Genomic DNA, 16787 nt, shown 5'->3' on the forward strand with positions numbered 1-16787 from the left:
TGTATATACAACCTTTTATTTAATTAGAATTTTGAGTAGAATAAAAATTCATAAAGATTCTATTTGAATTCCTCTCATTTTGCACTGTACAGTGTTTGCATATAATATTTGCACAGCTTCTAATACAATCACAAACAATCAAGTACTCATAGAATAAAAAAAAAGCGATTTTTTCATAACCTTTCATTTTGAGCTCTTCTCCATGTGCTATTGTACACCAGCTAATAAAAAAAAGTGTGCCATTCATATTTAATTTACTATCTCAGTAGCATAATCATTAACGTATTAACAATGAAGTGTCCTTCTAGTGCATTTAAATAGTAACGAAGCCTTCATGTCGGCTTCTTTGGCATCAGTTCATCTTGTATTTATTTCATTTTACCTCTGCGCTGATGCAACCGGCTGTCATTTCTGATAAAGTATGTACTGATTTTTGGATTTTGTGATTTATAATCACAAAAATATTTTTTGTTGAAATATTTTGAGTTTTACCTACAGTCCACTAAAAATATATTAATTATTATTTAATAATCATTGATTAAAACTGACATGAACTGATTTCCTGCATGAAATTTAAACATTTAAGAATACAACGTTCACACACCACTTCCTTCGTTGTGACGTCCTGTGTTTCATTCGTTAATCTTCAGTAAGCGCTTTCACATCCTGGGCGGGGTCACGGTGGGTCCGGAGCTGATCCCGGGAACACACCCTGGATGTATAGGATGCCATGTCCATCGCAGGACTCCATACATGCACTTATTCACTTCTTGGTACAATTAGAGTCTCTAATCCACTCACCGGCATGTTTTTTTTTTCTGGGAGATGGAAGGAAACCAATACAGACTTGGGGAGAAATGAAAACTCCACGCAGACAGTAAGTCGAGCTCATGATCGAACCGATGACCCTGGAGGTGTGAGGTAGTAACGCTACAACCACCTCGGTTTCATTCAATTGATAACTCACGTACACTCCTAATCAACAATCAATGGGAACATATTAGTGGAAAATTCTGATCTTTTACATTAATGTTTGATAAATAATAATAAGAAGAAGAAAACACCTCTTTGGTGGAAAGAACCCCAAACCCATGCTACCTTCAGTAGTTGTATTCGCTTCAGAGCAAGGTCTGTGCTCTTAGGAGTCTTCTAATAAACAATTTAATCTTCTAATGCTAAACAGTCGACCATGATTTCAGTCAGAAGAGTGTCCTCCACTCTCGGCCCCAGCCCGCAGCCTGACCGGTCCTATTTTTCGGGCTGAGTTTTTAGGCCCAGCATCATTTGATGCGATTGCGTACTAGCGAGGACTCATCTGTGATTTCTCCATCCCGCCGACGACAGCGGCACGGCACGACGATCAGAGCCAGGAGGATGAGTAGTACCAGGGCACACAGTGCCATCAGGGTGTAGGCCACAACCCACATTAAAGGTTCCTGCAGTCGAAGGCCGTCTGTACAGCCCGACGCCACACCGTCAGCCAGGAACGGTCCACTTATCTCTGCCACGGGAATGCCGTTACCTTCTTTGGGAAGAGGGTTAAAAAGTAAGTAAAAAAAATGCATGTGTTAGCTGGTTACACCCTAGAGTTTTTTTTTTTTTTTTTCTTGTAGCCAGTAATTAAATTTTTAAACCTGACAACACATTTCCATGATTAGCATAGTACTAATAGCTGTAACGTCTGTTTGTTCATCTGTTGGAGGATTTGTTACAGATTCTGCTGTATTTCTCAGTCCAGCATGCAGGGGTCAGGACAATATTGGAAGTAGGTAAATTAATGCAACAATGCAAACAAGAATTTGGAATGTTCTAGTGAACATTAGTGCTTGTGACTATTCAGGAGTGGACAAAAAGCCCGGGTGCCTGAGACAAGAAGATTAGGTCCAGACTATTTGTCACCAGTAGGACCAGGAGGCTAGTAAGCTTTTTTTTTTCCTTCTCTTGTTCAACTACCAGAGAACGGAAAAAATCCCTACTTGTTCTGACTAACACAAAGCAATATTTTTTTTGGTATGTACACTACTGGTCAAAAGTTTAGACACACTCATTCTTTAACCCCCACACACATTTTAGAACAATAATAATAAAGTCATCAAAACTCTGGAATAACACAAATTGAACTATGGGAATTATGTTGCGATAAAAAAATCCTAAATAAATAAAAATAATTTAATATTTTAGTCTCTTCTGATATACTATACATATACTATGGTAGGAATTTGTATTCCCATTTGTGTCTGTATTAATGCACTTGGATAAGTAGCTGCTGCTAACTACCTTTTTTTTTTTTTTAGCCAAGTCAATTAGGTTCCCGAGCAACCAAAACAGGCTTGAGCAGCACACTGAGGCTTTGACTTGTTCAGTGTTTCTAAGAGATGGATTTATGATTTCTCCACCGCATGGAGTAGTATTAAAAACCCAATGCAACTTTATCTGTGCAACTAGTCACTATTTTTGAGAGTAATTTTTATAAACCTGGCTCTGCAGTTGAAACAGAACACTTATTAGTGCCTAGAAAATAACATACGAGCGACAGGAACGGAACGTCCCTACCGGCGCAAGCGCTCACGGCGAAACCGACCCGCTTGTGGGCGCGGTCGAAAGCCACATAGAAGCCTTCCATGACTGTTGCGCCGATCACCAGGCCGTTCGTGGAGGAGGAGATGCCGAATCGGAAGCAGTTCAGTGTGCCGTCCATGTCCGCGACCAGTTGGATGTAGAGCTGCAGACAGACAATGATCTCCGTGAGACTAGGACAACATTCAACCTTCTTTTCAAACCTCAATAACCACAAAGCACATTAAGTACCACATACCCGTGGACATTACAATAAGCTAGGACTACATGAACAAGGTTTAATCTGTACTTTGTGCTCTCGACATTTTCTGCAATGCTTTTTCAGTTTTGGTGCCATATTTTAAAAAAAGATTGGTTATATTTAAAACATTTGAAATGTTAAAACTGGCCAAATTAGTCAGCACTTTTGTGACCCAATCACAGAAGTTACAAACAAGAAGTTATAAACAATCACATAGATAAGTTAATAAAGTATTATCTTATAAGGTTAAAGAACAAAGACAGCTCTTTATACAGCTTTATCCGGGACTGTTTTCTACCTCGTTAGTTAAGTTTGTATAAAAGTGTCTGACAGTGTAATATGTTTATTTATTTCTTTGTTTCATTTTTTATTATTATTTATTTTTAATGCAGCATGTCAAGCATGTCAAGCATGTTCTTCAGCATTCATAAAACTGATCATCCAAATATCAAAATCATAAACCAACGTACAAGTCGTATTTATTTAGTCTCTGGTGCAGTTTAATCATCATCTGTTCCGCAATGAAACATAACTGACTTTTTAGTCCTCCTGCACTACAGAGGTACTTAAGCTTTAGAGCATATGGCGCTTCACAGACTGGTGTTTAAAACATGAGAGGATTCTTTCAGTCCTCCACTTATCCACAATAGCAGGTTTGCCAGTGCTTGGCACAGCAGTGCTGTCTTTTAAATCATCTACCACACAGCCCATTTAGCTCGGTTAATCTTTAAGGTAGAGCTGTAAATGATTAATCTTGATCTTTCAGTCGCATGCCGTCTGGCGTCCAATAAAAAACAAACGAAAAAACCAAAACCCATTAAACTGATCTTACATGGCTTTTGAAAAAGCTACACGTCCAATACTGTTAGCACACCTTAGGACAAATGAAAGCAAATATGTTCTTGACTAAATAGTACTGATGAGGATATATTTCAGTCTGGATTTCAGAAGAATCATAGTACAGAATTAGTGCTGATTAACTGATCTACCGCATGCCTCAGACTGCGGAGATGTTTCTGTCTTGTTGGATTAGTGCAGCATTTGACAGTACTGACCGTGAGATTTTTTACAAGCATGAAAACACGTTTGTGTTAGACAAACAGGGTTAGATCTTATTTGATCATTAACAGATTTTCAGCATAACTGGAATTCTTCAGATCCTGAAAAATTACAATATGGTGTGCCTCTAGGTTCTGTTATAGGTCCCCTATATTCTCCTTATATATCCAGACCCTTTTGGAATGTTTGGAAACATAATATTGGCTTTTGTTACATATTTGTCAGAGCAACCTAATTCAAAGGGTACAGAAACATTTCTTCAGCATTGAAGGTCCCAATGAGCATAGTGGCCTCCATCATCCGTAAACAGAAGAAGTTTGGAACCAGCAGGACTCTTCCTAGAGCTGGCCGCCCGGCCAAACTGAGCGATCGGGGGAAAAGGGCCTTAGTCAGGGAGGTGACCAAAAACCTGATGGTCAATCTGACAGAGCTCCAGCGTGTCTCTGTGGAGAGAGGAGAACCTTCCAGAAGAACAACCATCTCTGCAGCACTCCAACAATCAGGCCTGTATGGTAGAGTGGCCAGACGGAAGCCACTCCTCAGTAAAAGGCACATGACAGCCCGCCTGGAGTTTGCCAAAAGGCACCTGAAGGACTCTCAGACCAAGACCAAGACAAAGATGGAACTTTTTGGCCTGAATGGCAACCGTCATGTCTGGAGGAAACCAGGCACCACTCATCACCTGGCCAATACCATCCCTACAGTGAAGCATGGTGGTGGCAGCATCATGCTGTGGGGATGTTTTTCAGCAGCAGGAACTGGGAGACTAGTCAGGATCGAGGGAAAGATGAATGCAGCAATGCACAGAGACATCCTTGATGAAAACCTGCTCCAGAGAGCTCTGGACCTCAGACTGGGGCGAAGGTTCCTCTTCCAACAGGACAATGACCCTAAGCACACAGCCAAGATAACAAAGGAGTGGCTACAGGACAACTCTGTGAATGTCCTTGAGTGGCCCAGCCAGAGCCCAGACCTGAACCCGATTGAACATCTCTGGAGAGATCTGAAAATGGCTGTGCACCGACACTCCCCATCCAACCTGATGGAGCTTGAGAGGTCCTGCAAAGAAGAATGGGAGAAACTGCCCAGAAATAGGTGTGCCAAGCTTGTAGCATCATACTCAAAAAGACTTGAGGCTGTAATTAGTGCCAAAGGTGCTTCAACAAAGTATCGAGCAAAGGCTGTGAATACTTATGTACATGTGCTTTTTTTGTTTTTTATTTTTAATAAATTTGCAAAGATTTCAAACAAACTTCTTTCACGTTGTCATTATGGGGTATTGTTTGTAGAATTTTGAGGAAAATAATGAATTTAATCCATTTTGTAATAAGGCTGTAACATAACAAAATGTGGAAAAAGTGAAGCGCTGTGAATACTTTCTGGATGCACTGTAAGTCAAGATTTACGTTACTGAGTCTTATAATTTTAACATTAAATTTAATACGGAGTTCAATTTTAAGCAATTTCTGTACGAACGCTTTTCTAGACTAACTGGATTTTACATACATATTACTTGTGTAAATGCTCCTGTGAACAATTTACAAATAAATTTGTTCATACTCTGCTTGAATGACGCTCAATGTTCAGGTAAGGTAATTACTAAGTACTAAAGATGCTTGCCATGAAGGGGTGGAATAATTTTGAGACTGGAGAAATCATTATAAGTTGCATTTTCAGTTGAATTCGGGGAAACCACTTGAAGCATCGTTGTAACTATTTCAATTGCTTTTGTTTGATTTGTTTATTGCAAACAGCTGAAAGTCTGTACATTTTGACAGTAAACCTGATTTGCAATGGAGGTTGAATAATTTTGATTGCAACTGCGGCTAACTACAGTACAACACAATGGTTAACAACAAACACATTAAAAGTGACCATGTAATTACGTCTCCCCCAGCAGATGCAAGCAGTCATAAAATACCAATATTAAAGCACCTGGCTAACACCAGCAAGCTACACTATATGTCTAAAAGCATGTGAACACCTGACCATCACACCCATATGTGCCCTTTCCAAAACTATGGGCATTAGTGAGGTCAGGCACTGATGTTGGACGAGGAGGCCTGGGGTGCAGTCGGCATTCCAGTTCATTCCAAAGGTGTTCAGTGGAGTTGCGGTCAGGATGTGGGCCACACCAGTTCTTCCACACCAATCTTCACAAACCATGTCTTTATGGAGCTCGCTTTGTGCACAGGGGCATTGTCATGCTGGAACAGGTTTGGGCCTCTTAGTTCCAGTCAAGGGAAATTGTAATGCTAGATCATACAAAGACATCCTATATAATTCCAACTTTGTAGAAATAGTCTGGAGAAGATCCACAGATGGGTGTGATGGTCAATTGTCCACTAACATTTGGCCATTTGGTGTAACTGCTTCACAACTGGGCAATAGCTACAAATTCCCCAAAAGCAAGATATCAGCCTTGGTATCTCAGACTTAATTTTGTTGAAACAAAGACAAAAATGTTTGTTAATAATAACAAATTCATCTTTGTGCACTAACTTTGTAAATTATGCCATTACACAATGAAATAAATTAAGAAATTTCACGTTATGTGCTCTACTGCATGTTGCAAGAGGCAAGGTGAGAAGATGCCATCTGCCTCATCAGATCTACAGTGACCATTTTGTGATAAAATATTTCACCCTCGAGGAAAAACTGCTTGCTCAGTGTTGGTCTTGTTTGACTAATATAATACTAGCTAGCTAGCAGTAGTACACTTGATGACACCACACCAAAGTCACAAAAATAGCCATGTGATTTTGTTTAGCCAGCGTACATGGAAGAAATATAAAGGCTGCAGTAAGCCTGTAAGTGCAATATGGTAAAGCGATATGGTGTTCCATTTCAGAAAGTATTAAAATGTAGGACCTTTTTTTGCATTTGTGTTTTGGAAACTTAAAAATAATATATTGGGGAAGTTTGATGATAGAAACAGTTCTGTTTGACTTCAATAAAATTGCTGTAGTTTTCAACTAACTCTACAGTCCCAAAAGTTTCAGATTTAGTTTATTTTATATTATATATATATAAAATGCCTTTGACAAAAGAAGAACGTATTGAAATCATTCTCATGGCTGGATCTGGAAACTGTTGCAAGGATGTGATGGACTTTTAAAGGAAACGTCGCGAGGGCATCACACACGACACTGTTGCCAAACTTATTTTCAAATTCCCAAAGACCGGAAGTGCTACGGACCAACCGAGTCCACGAGCATCCACTGACGAAGGCACAACCAACGTGGTGCTGTCAAACATAGTCTCCTACGTATGGAGACTTTTAGGACACCCTGTAGACAAAAACTAGCGATAACCATAGCCCAAAAATATGACTCAACTTATATTTTTGTCAAAAGTCTAAGACTAAAACTAAATCCAAATCAGCTGTTCAAATTAACACTGTGACTGATAGCTAGCTAATTAGCAAACAACTAAAGTATCTTACCTGTAGAGCAAGAAAAAAAAAAAAAAAAAAAAAACTAATTCCACATCACTAGAACCCCTTTTCATTTAGAAAAGTTTGGACTCATTTAAAGCTCACATTGCTACATAGTTACACTGTTTTAGTGTAAAAGCATGTAAATAATATAGCCTAAAATAAAAATATATAATCAATAATCAAGGCTGGGGGTAATTATCTCAACAAATAATTTTTAAAAGGTCTAAGCAGTTTCCCCAAACCATACCCACTGTCCTGCCGTGGTGTTATCTGCAAGTTAATACTGTCTCTACGGAAAATGTAAAGCTGTAAGCTGATACTACAGCAAAAATGGTAAGGGTTATCATACAGAGAATTTTTGTAGCATGCCAGCACGACTCTGACCTGTGGGAGAATTGTGAGACGAAATGACTGGCTAGTGTTGGTTGCTCTGAGGTAGATTGAGATTTTCGGGAAGAATCCCCACGGTGACTCTCCTTTCATCCAGCAAGCCAACTTGGTCCCAGAGAAGAAACCGGAGGAGAAGTCCTGGATCTGGAGCAGAAAAGCAGAGGGCTTGTGTTCTATACTTTGAAGACAGCAATGCTTTTGATGCATTTCAGAAACACAACCCTAGAAGTGGTGGCTTCAGACTGATTCAGAGTCAAGTAAAACAGATGAATTGTTCACATATCGGTATTCAGTATGCTAGCACATAGCTATTTGACTAATTATCTGCTTATAAACTAGCTTATGTTTCTCAGGTTGGGTTCAGAATAGAAAAGTTTAGCACTAACCTTGTAGAACACTGAAGTTAGCATACAGGTTCTGTAGCTAAATGTTTTAAGTACCATATTATAATCTTCTGATAATTAGGATAACAGATCATGACAGGTTGAAGGCACTGATCTTATTTTTTGATCACAGACTTGTGTCTCGGTGTCTAAAATATTATTATATTTGCTATATAAACTGTTTCCCATAGAGTAAGTACTGTATAGTATAGCAGTAACAGTGGCAGGCAGAATTCTGCCAACATTTACTAGTGAGTGCTCCGTAAAAGCACGCCGTTTCCCACCATTACATAAACAATGGCATATACAACAGTATAAATTACCTAGTAATCTGAAGCCACAAAATTCAGTATTCTAAGCAATTTCTGTATTGAATACACCACTAACAAGCTGGCCTTAGTAGTCATTAAACATTTTACATTTAGACTAACTGCTGTGCATTGTGGGATTTTATATTGTATCCCAAATAGTGCATTATATGGTAAACAACAAATTCAGACCTGGAATTGATTTTCAACAGGAAATGCAGCTCAGTGGTAACTGTAAAATCAGAATTAGCCATTCAAAATGCTGGGCATTTTAAAGTAAGTTTTTGGGGTTTTTTTTTTTAGAAGAATAAAAAACCATTAGCAACACATGGAATTGATGCTTGAATACAGCCTTATGCTCTTTCACATAGGCTTTTGAGACTGGAACATCAATTTTAAGGACCTGTATTTTGGGAGAAGAAAAAAAAAAGAAGCTTTTCAAACACCAATAATGACTAAACCGCTAAGAAAAATAACCATAGCCATACCATTGACATTTGTGTGATGGCCTCCACGACAGCATCAAACACTTTCACAGGAAGACGCAGTAACGTTGTCCCGCTGTCCACAATGGCTTTATCTGAATTATACTGAAAACAAAACGCATATAGAAATTTGTCAAGGCCTGTAGCAGACAAAAGCCACTTTCTCTTGTCTCAGGCTTTCGTAAACAGACAAAGTTCTCACATCTACACAACAGGAAATTCGATGCTGAGTTGTTGTTTTTCTATCTGTAGCCTTGGAGAGAACAATGTTAGCCAAACCTTTCATAAGTATTTCCAAGCAAAATGCATTTGCGTTTTTATAAGGTCACAATCTGTTTCTCCCTCATTTTTTCATAATGGATAGCTGGATTTGTTCAGGCACAAAGCTAGTAAGGGAAAAAAAAAATAGAGAAATCGAAAAAATATGCATATTTTATAGCAGTGGTCACAAAACCTCTTCCATGAGATCAGCATTCCTGCAGGTTTTAAATCTAACACACCTGGTTTAGTTGATCAAGAACTTCAGGAAATGATTAGATGGTCAGGTGGGTACGATTATGGTTGGAGCTAAAGTCTTCAGTAAGGTAGACCTCCAGGAACAGGGTCAGTGACCAGTGTTTTACTGTATGTACTGTAAAAGTAAATGAAGTCAGATACCTCCCTGCAGTCCAGGTGTAGATTCTTGCCTCCAACTTCCAGTTTCAAGACCTCCACTTGGTAGTACCACTCTTGTATGATGGGCGTATACCACATTGAGCCGCGGTACAGTGTTGGTTCGAGTCCTCCCATGATCTTAAACATGTGAGAAAATAAAACAAAAATAACAATAAGAAAGATTTATTACAGAGGTTGTTATGATTTAATCTTGTTTTTTTAAAACAAATCCTATGAGTGTTGTATCAGCTGGCGTATGAAAATCAAAATCTGCCTGGGCCACATCAGCATTTTTGTGAGCCCTTCAAGGACCATAATGCAAGACTGTTCATTTCGTTCAACATATTTTCATGTATTCTATCAACTGAATAACCAATAACATATGCTCTGTAAATAGAATAGGACATTTCTAGGAAAAAGAACGGCTTACAGAAACTATTCGACTCTATAATGTCTACTACAGTATATTAGATTTGAAATGAAATAATGAATATGAGCTCAAAATAGAGCTTTAAAGTGTGGGAAGTAAAGGAAGGTCATGATCCAAAGCATACCACCTCATCTTGCTGTGTCTGCATGCAATGAAACTGGTTCCCTTTTATTTGTTGTTGATGTGAATGTTAAGAAAAGCAGCAGGATGAATTCTGAAGTGTATAGGGGTATACACAATACGCTATATACTCTTTGTATGGCACATCACAGTGCAGATGGACAAAAACCCAAAGCAAACTTCAAAAGCAACCCAAGCCTTTTTTTTTTTTTTTAAGGAAAATAAGTGGAATATTTTGTAATGGCCAAGTCAATCACCTGACCTGAATCCAAGTAAGCATGCATTTCACTTTCTGAAAGCCAAGAACAAGCAGGAACTGAAGACAAGTGCAGTAAAGGCCTTGTAGAGCATCAGCAGGGAAGAACCTGAGACATCTGCTGATGTCTATGGGTTCCAGGCAGTCACTGACTGAAAGGATTTGCAACAGAGTATTAAAAATGACAAATCAATTTATAATTAGGTTAGTTTGTCTAATTCCAAACTAACCACATATTTAAAAAAATAAAAAATAAAAAAAAATTAAAAACAGTGCTGTAATTCCTACACCGTTCACCTCGTATTAAAGCTGAAAGTCATGAGCTCATTTTCATTGTTTAATTTCAAGTTCAATATACTGCAGTAGACAACTAAAATAGTATCTTTTTTCAATGTCCAAGTATTTATGGGCCTGACTGTATATATATATATAAAAAAATGTTATTGTGCAAACTGCAAATTGGTGGAATGTTCATGGAACCACAATGAATCGTCCCCAGACGTGTGCGCCACATGCTCCCAGACTAATGATAAGGAAGGTACAGTAAGAGAAAAAGCCGGGTAGACAGCAGTGGGAGAGAGAGCAGTGGGAACAGCAGTTATATAGAGAACAATAAGCAATGAATGAACTGCACTACAGTCACCTCAATTTCGACACCCCACGCAAAACTCCTCTGCTAAAAAAATGTGCACACGACGCATGCCTAAAAGCATTCAGGCAAATCAGAACTCTTTAGGAACAATATTCTCAGGTCAGACGAAAACAAAAATAGAAAACTTTGGCAATAATTTGGCTCATGTTTGGAGAAAGATAGGCTGCGTGTATGATCTCAAGAACACTATACCCACTGTGAAGCACGGCGGTGGGAGCATCAATATGGAGCCGTTTCATCCCTCCAGAGCGTTAATCGTCGATCCCGTTAAAACACAATGCAACTGAATCTGCCACAAGGACCCATAGAAAGCCGTAGAGATTTTCATGTAGCCCAAAAACTTTCCATTAAATGAACAAACAGCACAATATTGCAATGATAACTGATCATTTGATTTGCTCAAAAACTTCAAGAGTGATGAATTATACAGTCACATTGATAGTCACTTCACTGCTGCATTTTTATGAAGTTTTAGGGTAGGATAATAGTGAGAATCGTGGGCCTGTAAGAGTTAAATCCACATTGGATCAAAAGAGGCAAAACCTCAAGAGGTTGTGTTTTCATTTTGTTCTATATTCCATGATTATCACAGCGAGAAAGAGAGAGATTTCGATGAGGTGGGAGGGGAAACAAACTAGAGCACAGATTCATATCATCCATCTGCTCATCTCAACAGGTGAAACAGCCGCCTCCACTTTAAACACTTCCATATTGCTAACAGACCGTGCGCTCAGCTGGAGGCCCTCTGTAGCTTAATTAGGCACTCACTAACGAGATGCTCTCTCCACTGTGTGTGTGTGTGTCTGTCGTGGAGCTGCAGTAAGGCACATGGGGACTCAGCGAGCTCTCATGTTTCTTTAAGATGCAGCTGGTGAATCTCATCTGCCCTTGAGGGCTTTTAGTTTATATGATTTCGGGCAGCAGGATAATTTGATCCTTGTGATAAAATCCAACCCACTCATGGCTTATTAGTGTTCAAACCTGGCCTCAAGGAATCGTGTGTTGTGGTGCTGCTCTACTTACACAACTTCAGGTTGGGATTGTGCAGACTGCTGCCAGCTGTGCCACGCATATCCACTGTATACTATACACATCCCAAAAGTTGTTATTCTTTTTATTTGACAACAATTTGCCTATAGGGAATCTCTGGTGGCTCGGGGGCCCAAGCAGCTAATTCTAGCTGGAAACAGCCCAGTGGGTTGGCGCAATGTACACTCATTGTTCTGACATTAATAGAACACCTGTACATTCATGCAGTTATCTAATCAGCCAATCATGTGGCAGCACTGCAATGCAAAATAAAATCTTCCAGATACAGGTCAAGAGCTTCAGTTAATGTATACATCAGATGATGGTACCAGATGGGCTGAATCTGCGGATCTCCTTGGAATTTCACACGCACAAGTCTCTACAGCTTATACAGAATGGTGTGACAGTTCTGTGGGTGGAAACACTGTGTTGATATGAGAAGTCAGATGAAAATGGCCAGATTGGTTTGAGTTGCCAGGAAGGATAACTCAATCATTCTTTGCAACCGTGGTGAGCAGAAAAGCATCTCAGGATGCACAATACATCAAACCTTGAGGTGGATAGGCTACAACAGCAGAAGACCATATCAGGTTCCACTCCAGTCAGCCAAGAACAGGAAGCTGAGGCTATCATGGGCACAGATTCAACCAAACTGCACAGTTGAAGATTAGAAGAAAAGAAACGAAAAATAAAATCGCAGAGTCATTTTATATCAAGGAGCAATCCAGTGTAGAAGTTGTGGAAACAGCAAACCGTGGACTCAGAGTTCCAGAATGCGTGACACAATCGTGCTGAGTTACAGCAGAGACTCGGCTTGTTCACTGCGACATTAGTCTGAACGCTGAAGCTTTGGAGCATGAACAAGACATTCAGGGTGGATTTCTGCCCTTACATCAATAGACTGTCACTGAAGTACCAAAACATGTATAGCTTAGCAGCTGGTTTAATAGTTATCCTTTAGCACTATATAAAATTGTGTAGGAAAAGCACTTTTTTTAAAATAAAGTACTAAATAAGCTGCCATTCATCATTTCAGTAGCTAAACATTTACCTTCACAGATAGCCAGCTAGCGCAACACCTGTAATCTGGATGAAGTCTTCGAGGGCTCTTTTTAAGGATGATGTCATAAGATACAATAAATGTACAGGTTCGGATAGTTTACAGTGCAATCAGGGGTGGTGGACAAATCATAAATGCATTAGCTAGACCAGCAGGCACTTATAGCAAGAGAGTTATGTATAGGATGGCTTTAAATATGTACATTTATTTTTACCCACATACCCGTTCGTTTCTGATTTGGAAAAGATCGTCTGTCATGTCAATAAACCTGCCTAGTAAAAACCGTTCTTCAGTCAGGTCACGCCACAGTTCATGCATGTCATGCAGTTGGTGCTGGAATTTGGAATAAGTGTGCATTAAATGCATTAGGTTTACGCATTTTTTTCTGGTTGTTGAACCTACTTGTACACTGAGCAACTATGGATTAAAGTCTGCTTGTCCCGAGCTAGTGATCTGTCCACTGCTGGTAATTCAGATGTGTATTAGAATTCTTAATGCCGGTTTAGCTTGAAATTGTGCCAGGTGTTGACAGCTGCACCAGCTGTTGCACATCAGTGTAAGTACGGCAGCATGTACTTAGCGTGGATGAGCAAAACAGCTAAAACTCACCAAACTCCCATCTGCTGGGTTGGTGGCAGTGCTGGCGGAGATTCCTGCGCCGCACATCTGGAGAGAGAAAACATCTGGGATGCCTGTCTGCTTCACGAGCGAGTCAAAAAAGGGCTCCACAGATGGGTCGGGCTATGAGAAAGAACAGCAGTGATTGGTTTGATTCAATTGTTTACATGTTTTTAGTTATAATTAATTACGTAGTACAACCTAAATGCTAACAAATCTTTGCTAAAATGCTCAAAAAAAAAGGTTTATTTATTATAATAGGCTTTTAACAGAACAACAGTAGTATCTTACAGCTTCACGTTTTATAAAGGTTTATGACACTGTAATGATGCAGGTTATGAATTTAACATTAAAACATCAGCGACTCCTTATCACAGTTCGTTGACAACGTCATCTCACAGACCAGCCTGCGCTTAAACAAACACGCTCGCACACCCATATCCATATCAACATTCCACAGAACAACACTTCCGTCATTTGTCTTACCCGAGCTAGTAGAGGGTATGCCAGTCCCAAAATGCCCTGCCAGTTGATGCCAGGGAGGAAGAAGCCGTCTGAGGTTAAGATAGCAGCGATGTTGATCACAATGGTGCCGTTGGGGCCTTGAGGGATCGAGATGAAGTCTGAGCCCAGCTCTCCCTGCCAGTCACCTTGAGTGTATCTGACTGACACGGACTTGCCACTTGGTTTATATGTACTGGAGCTGCGGGGCAGATTATACAGGCTTCAGTTCAGAACTTCTGCTGATCTATTTTGGTATTCGTCACCTGTTGTAAATAGTGCAACCACTGGTTAGGGTTTTAAGGCTAAGGGTGCGTTCACATGCAATGATTAATTTGTCTGTTTAGGCAGGTGAGAACAATGTAATTGGGTGTGGACCTACAGTAGTGTCTGAGTAAGCGGTGTTCTCAAACAGTTTCACGCAAACTCTAGCGCAGCTCAATTATAGTGAGAAAATAATTCAAAACAAATATTTGCGTTGGGTTTTAGGCAACATTTTGTTATGTAAATGTGAATTACTAACACACAAACACACAAACTCACAAACTGAGCCAAGTGTCTTGTGTTAGGGATATTTGGATGTTGGGGGGTTTCCTCACATGAACTGCTTGCTTCAGGTCCTTCCACAACATATCTATTGGATTAAGGTCAGGACTTTGACTTGGCCATTCCAAAACATTAACTTTATTCTTCTTTAACCATTCTTTGATAGAATGATTCGTGTGTTTAGGGTCATTGTCTTCCTGCATGACCCACTTTCTCCTGAGATTCAGTTCAAGAACAGATGTCCTGACATTTTCCTTCAGAATTCGCTGGTATACTTCAAAATTCATTGTTCAGTCAATGATGGCGAGTCATCCTGGCCCAGATACAGTTAAACAGGCCAAACCATGATAGTACCATCACCATGCTTCACAGATGGGATAAGGTTCTTATGCTGGAATACAGTGTTCTCCTTTCTCCAAACATAACGCTTCTCATTTAAACTAAAAATTCTACTGTCCACAAAACATTTGTCCAATAGTCTTCTGGCTTGTCCATGTGATCTTTAGCAAACTGCAAAAGGGCTGGTCATTTTGGAGAGCAGTTGCTTTCTCCTTGCAACCCGGCCACGCACAACATTGTTGTTCAGTGTTCTCCTGATGTTGGACTCATGAACATTAGCCAATGTGAGAGAAGCCTTTAGTTGCTTAGAATTTACCCTGGGTTCTTCGTATCCTTGTGGACTACTACACATCTTGCAATGGCTATAAATTTCCTCCATTTCTGCACAGTCTGTCTGACTGAATTGGTGGTTGTGACCTTTTGCCATGATACACTTCAAGAAACATGTGTTGTGAAGATCAGACTTCAATAGATCCCTGTTCTTTAATTAAAACAGGGCGCTCACTCACACCTGATTATCATCCCATTGATTGAAAAGAAAGAAAGAACAAGACTCTAATTTCACCTTGAAATTAACTGCTAATCCTAGAGGTTTCACATACCTTTGCCACTCACAGATATGTAAAATTGTATCATTTTCCAATAAATAAATAATAAACATTAATAAATAAATTACCAAGTATAATCTTTTTGTCGCATTTGTTTTACAGGTTTCTCTTTGTCTATGTTTATGACTGTTTTAGCTCATATTTATGCAGCTACATAGAAAATTCTAAAGGTATCACACACTTTCAAGCACCACTGTGTATATAAAGGCTAATCATTTATTTGCCTCTCCATGCCATTTTTTGTGATTTTTATGCGTACTTGACCAAGGTTTGTTTAAGTATGTTTTCAGCCCTACGTACACCCGAGCCAATGGTTTTTTTGTTTTGTTTTGTTTGTTTGTTTTTCATCCATGTACTCATGCGCAGTGTGAAATCAAACTAAACCAATTAGCAAACAAATTAGCTAATTTCATTCTGCTTCTGTTTTGGGTATGATAGATATATATAATATAAGCACCCTAAGAGTTTATTAGAGTGTACATGGGTCAATGTGATGACTAGAAGCATGCTTTGTTTAGAAAAAAAAATCAAAATCCAATATTGACCACTGACACCATCCGTTTTACTGCCATGATAAAAAGGGAAAGAGCAGTAAATATTCATAAACTCAGAGATGGAAATAGTTTTAGAAGATCCCATTGGTTACCAAGTCTATAACGGATGTTTACGGCTGTTTAGCAATGACTGGCATAAAATATGCCTATTTTTTAATGTATTATTATTATTATTTTTTTTTACGATATAGTTATATACAAGTCTTGTCCTCAGGCCCTGAGTAATTCCTGCCTCTGTTATGTTGTGGATGGACCCACATGCATACCCTAAAGATTAAAAAGAAATTTTGCTCATCCCAACACAGTTTATAGTCAAGTCTCACCCTTGTTTTCTCACCTGGATACTGTAGACTTGTACACAAGAACTGCTGCTGTAAATCATTAAAACTTATTCATAATGAACATCCTTTCAGCACACAGTGCCATTTCCTTTCCTCTTCTACACCTACAGGTATACTGTAAAGAGTTATAATCTGAACAGGATGGGTTCGCAATTGAGTCCGATTCCTCTTCTTCTTGTCACCTCGGAACATTTTTC

The 16787-nt window shown here is 39.3% G+C and overlaps 1 protein-coding gene across 3 annotated transcripts in view; it reads right to left on the minus strand.

The window, feature by feature from the left end:
• Positions 1 to 16787, minus strand: part of bace2 (beta-secretase 2) — a 35690-nt gene continuing 18903 nt past the window's right edge. Inside the window, exons 3-9 of one of the 3 annotated variants that reach the window (XM_017495941.3) lie at positions 14188 to 14404; positions 13693 to 13824; positions 9540 to 9674; positions 8886 to 8987; positions 7701 to 7850; positions 2554 to 2722; positions 1 to 1522 (exon numbers count right to left, since the gene is read on the minus strand). In XM_017495941.3, the coding sequence (XP_017351430.1) occupies positions 1281 to 1522; positions 2554 to 2722; positions 7701 to 7850; positions 8886 to 8987; positions 9540 to 9674; positions 13693 to 13824; positions 14188 to 14404 (1147 nt within the window). In that variant the 3' untranslated portion in view covers positions 1 to 1280. Of the gene's footprint in view, positions 1526 to 2553; positions 2723 to 7700; positions 7851 to 8885; positions 8988 to 9539; positions 9675 to 13692; positions 13825 to 14187; positions 14405 to 16787 lie in introns of all 3 variants that reach the window. The other 2 variants (XM_017495940.3, XM_053688658.1) reach the window with 2 other exon arrangements.

The sequence above is a fragment of the Ictalurus punctatus genome, chromosome 20, assembly GCF_001660625.3.
Source record: "Ictalurus punctatus breed USDA103 chromosome 20, Coco_2.0, whole genome shotgun sequence".
Lineage (NCBI taxonomy): Eukaryota > Metazoa > Chordata > Actinopteri > Siluriformes > Ictaluridae > Ictalurus > Ictalurus punctatus.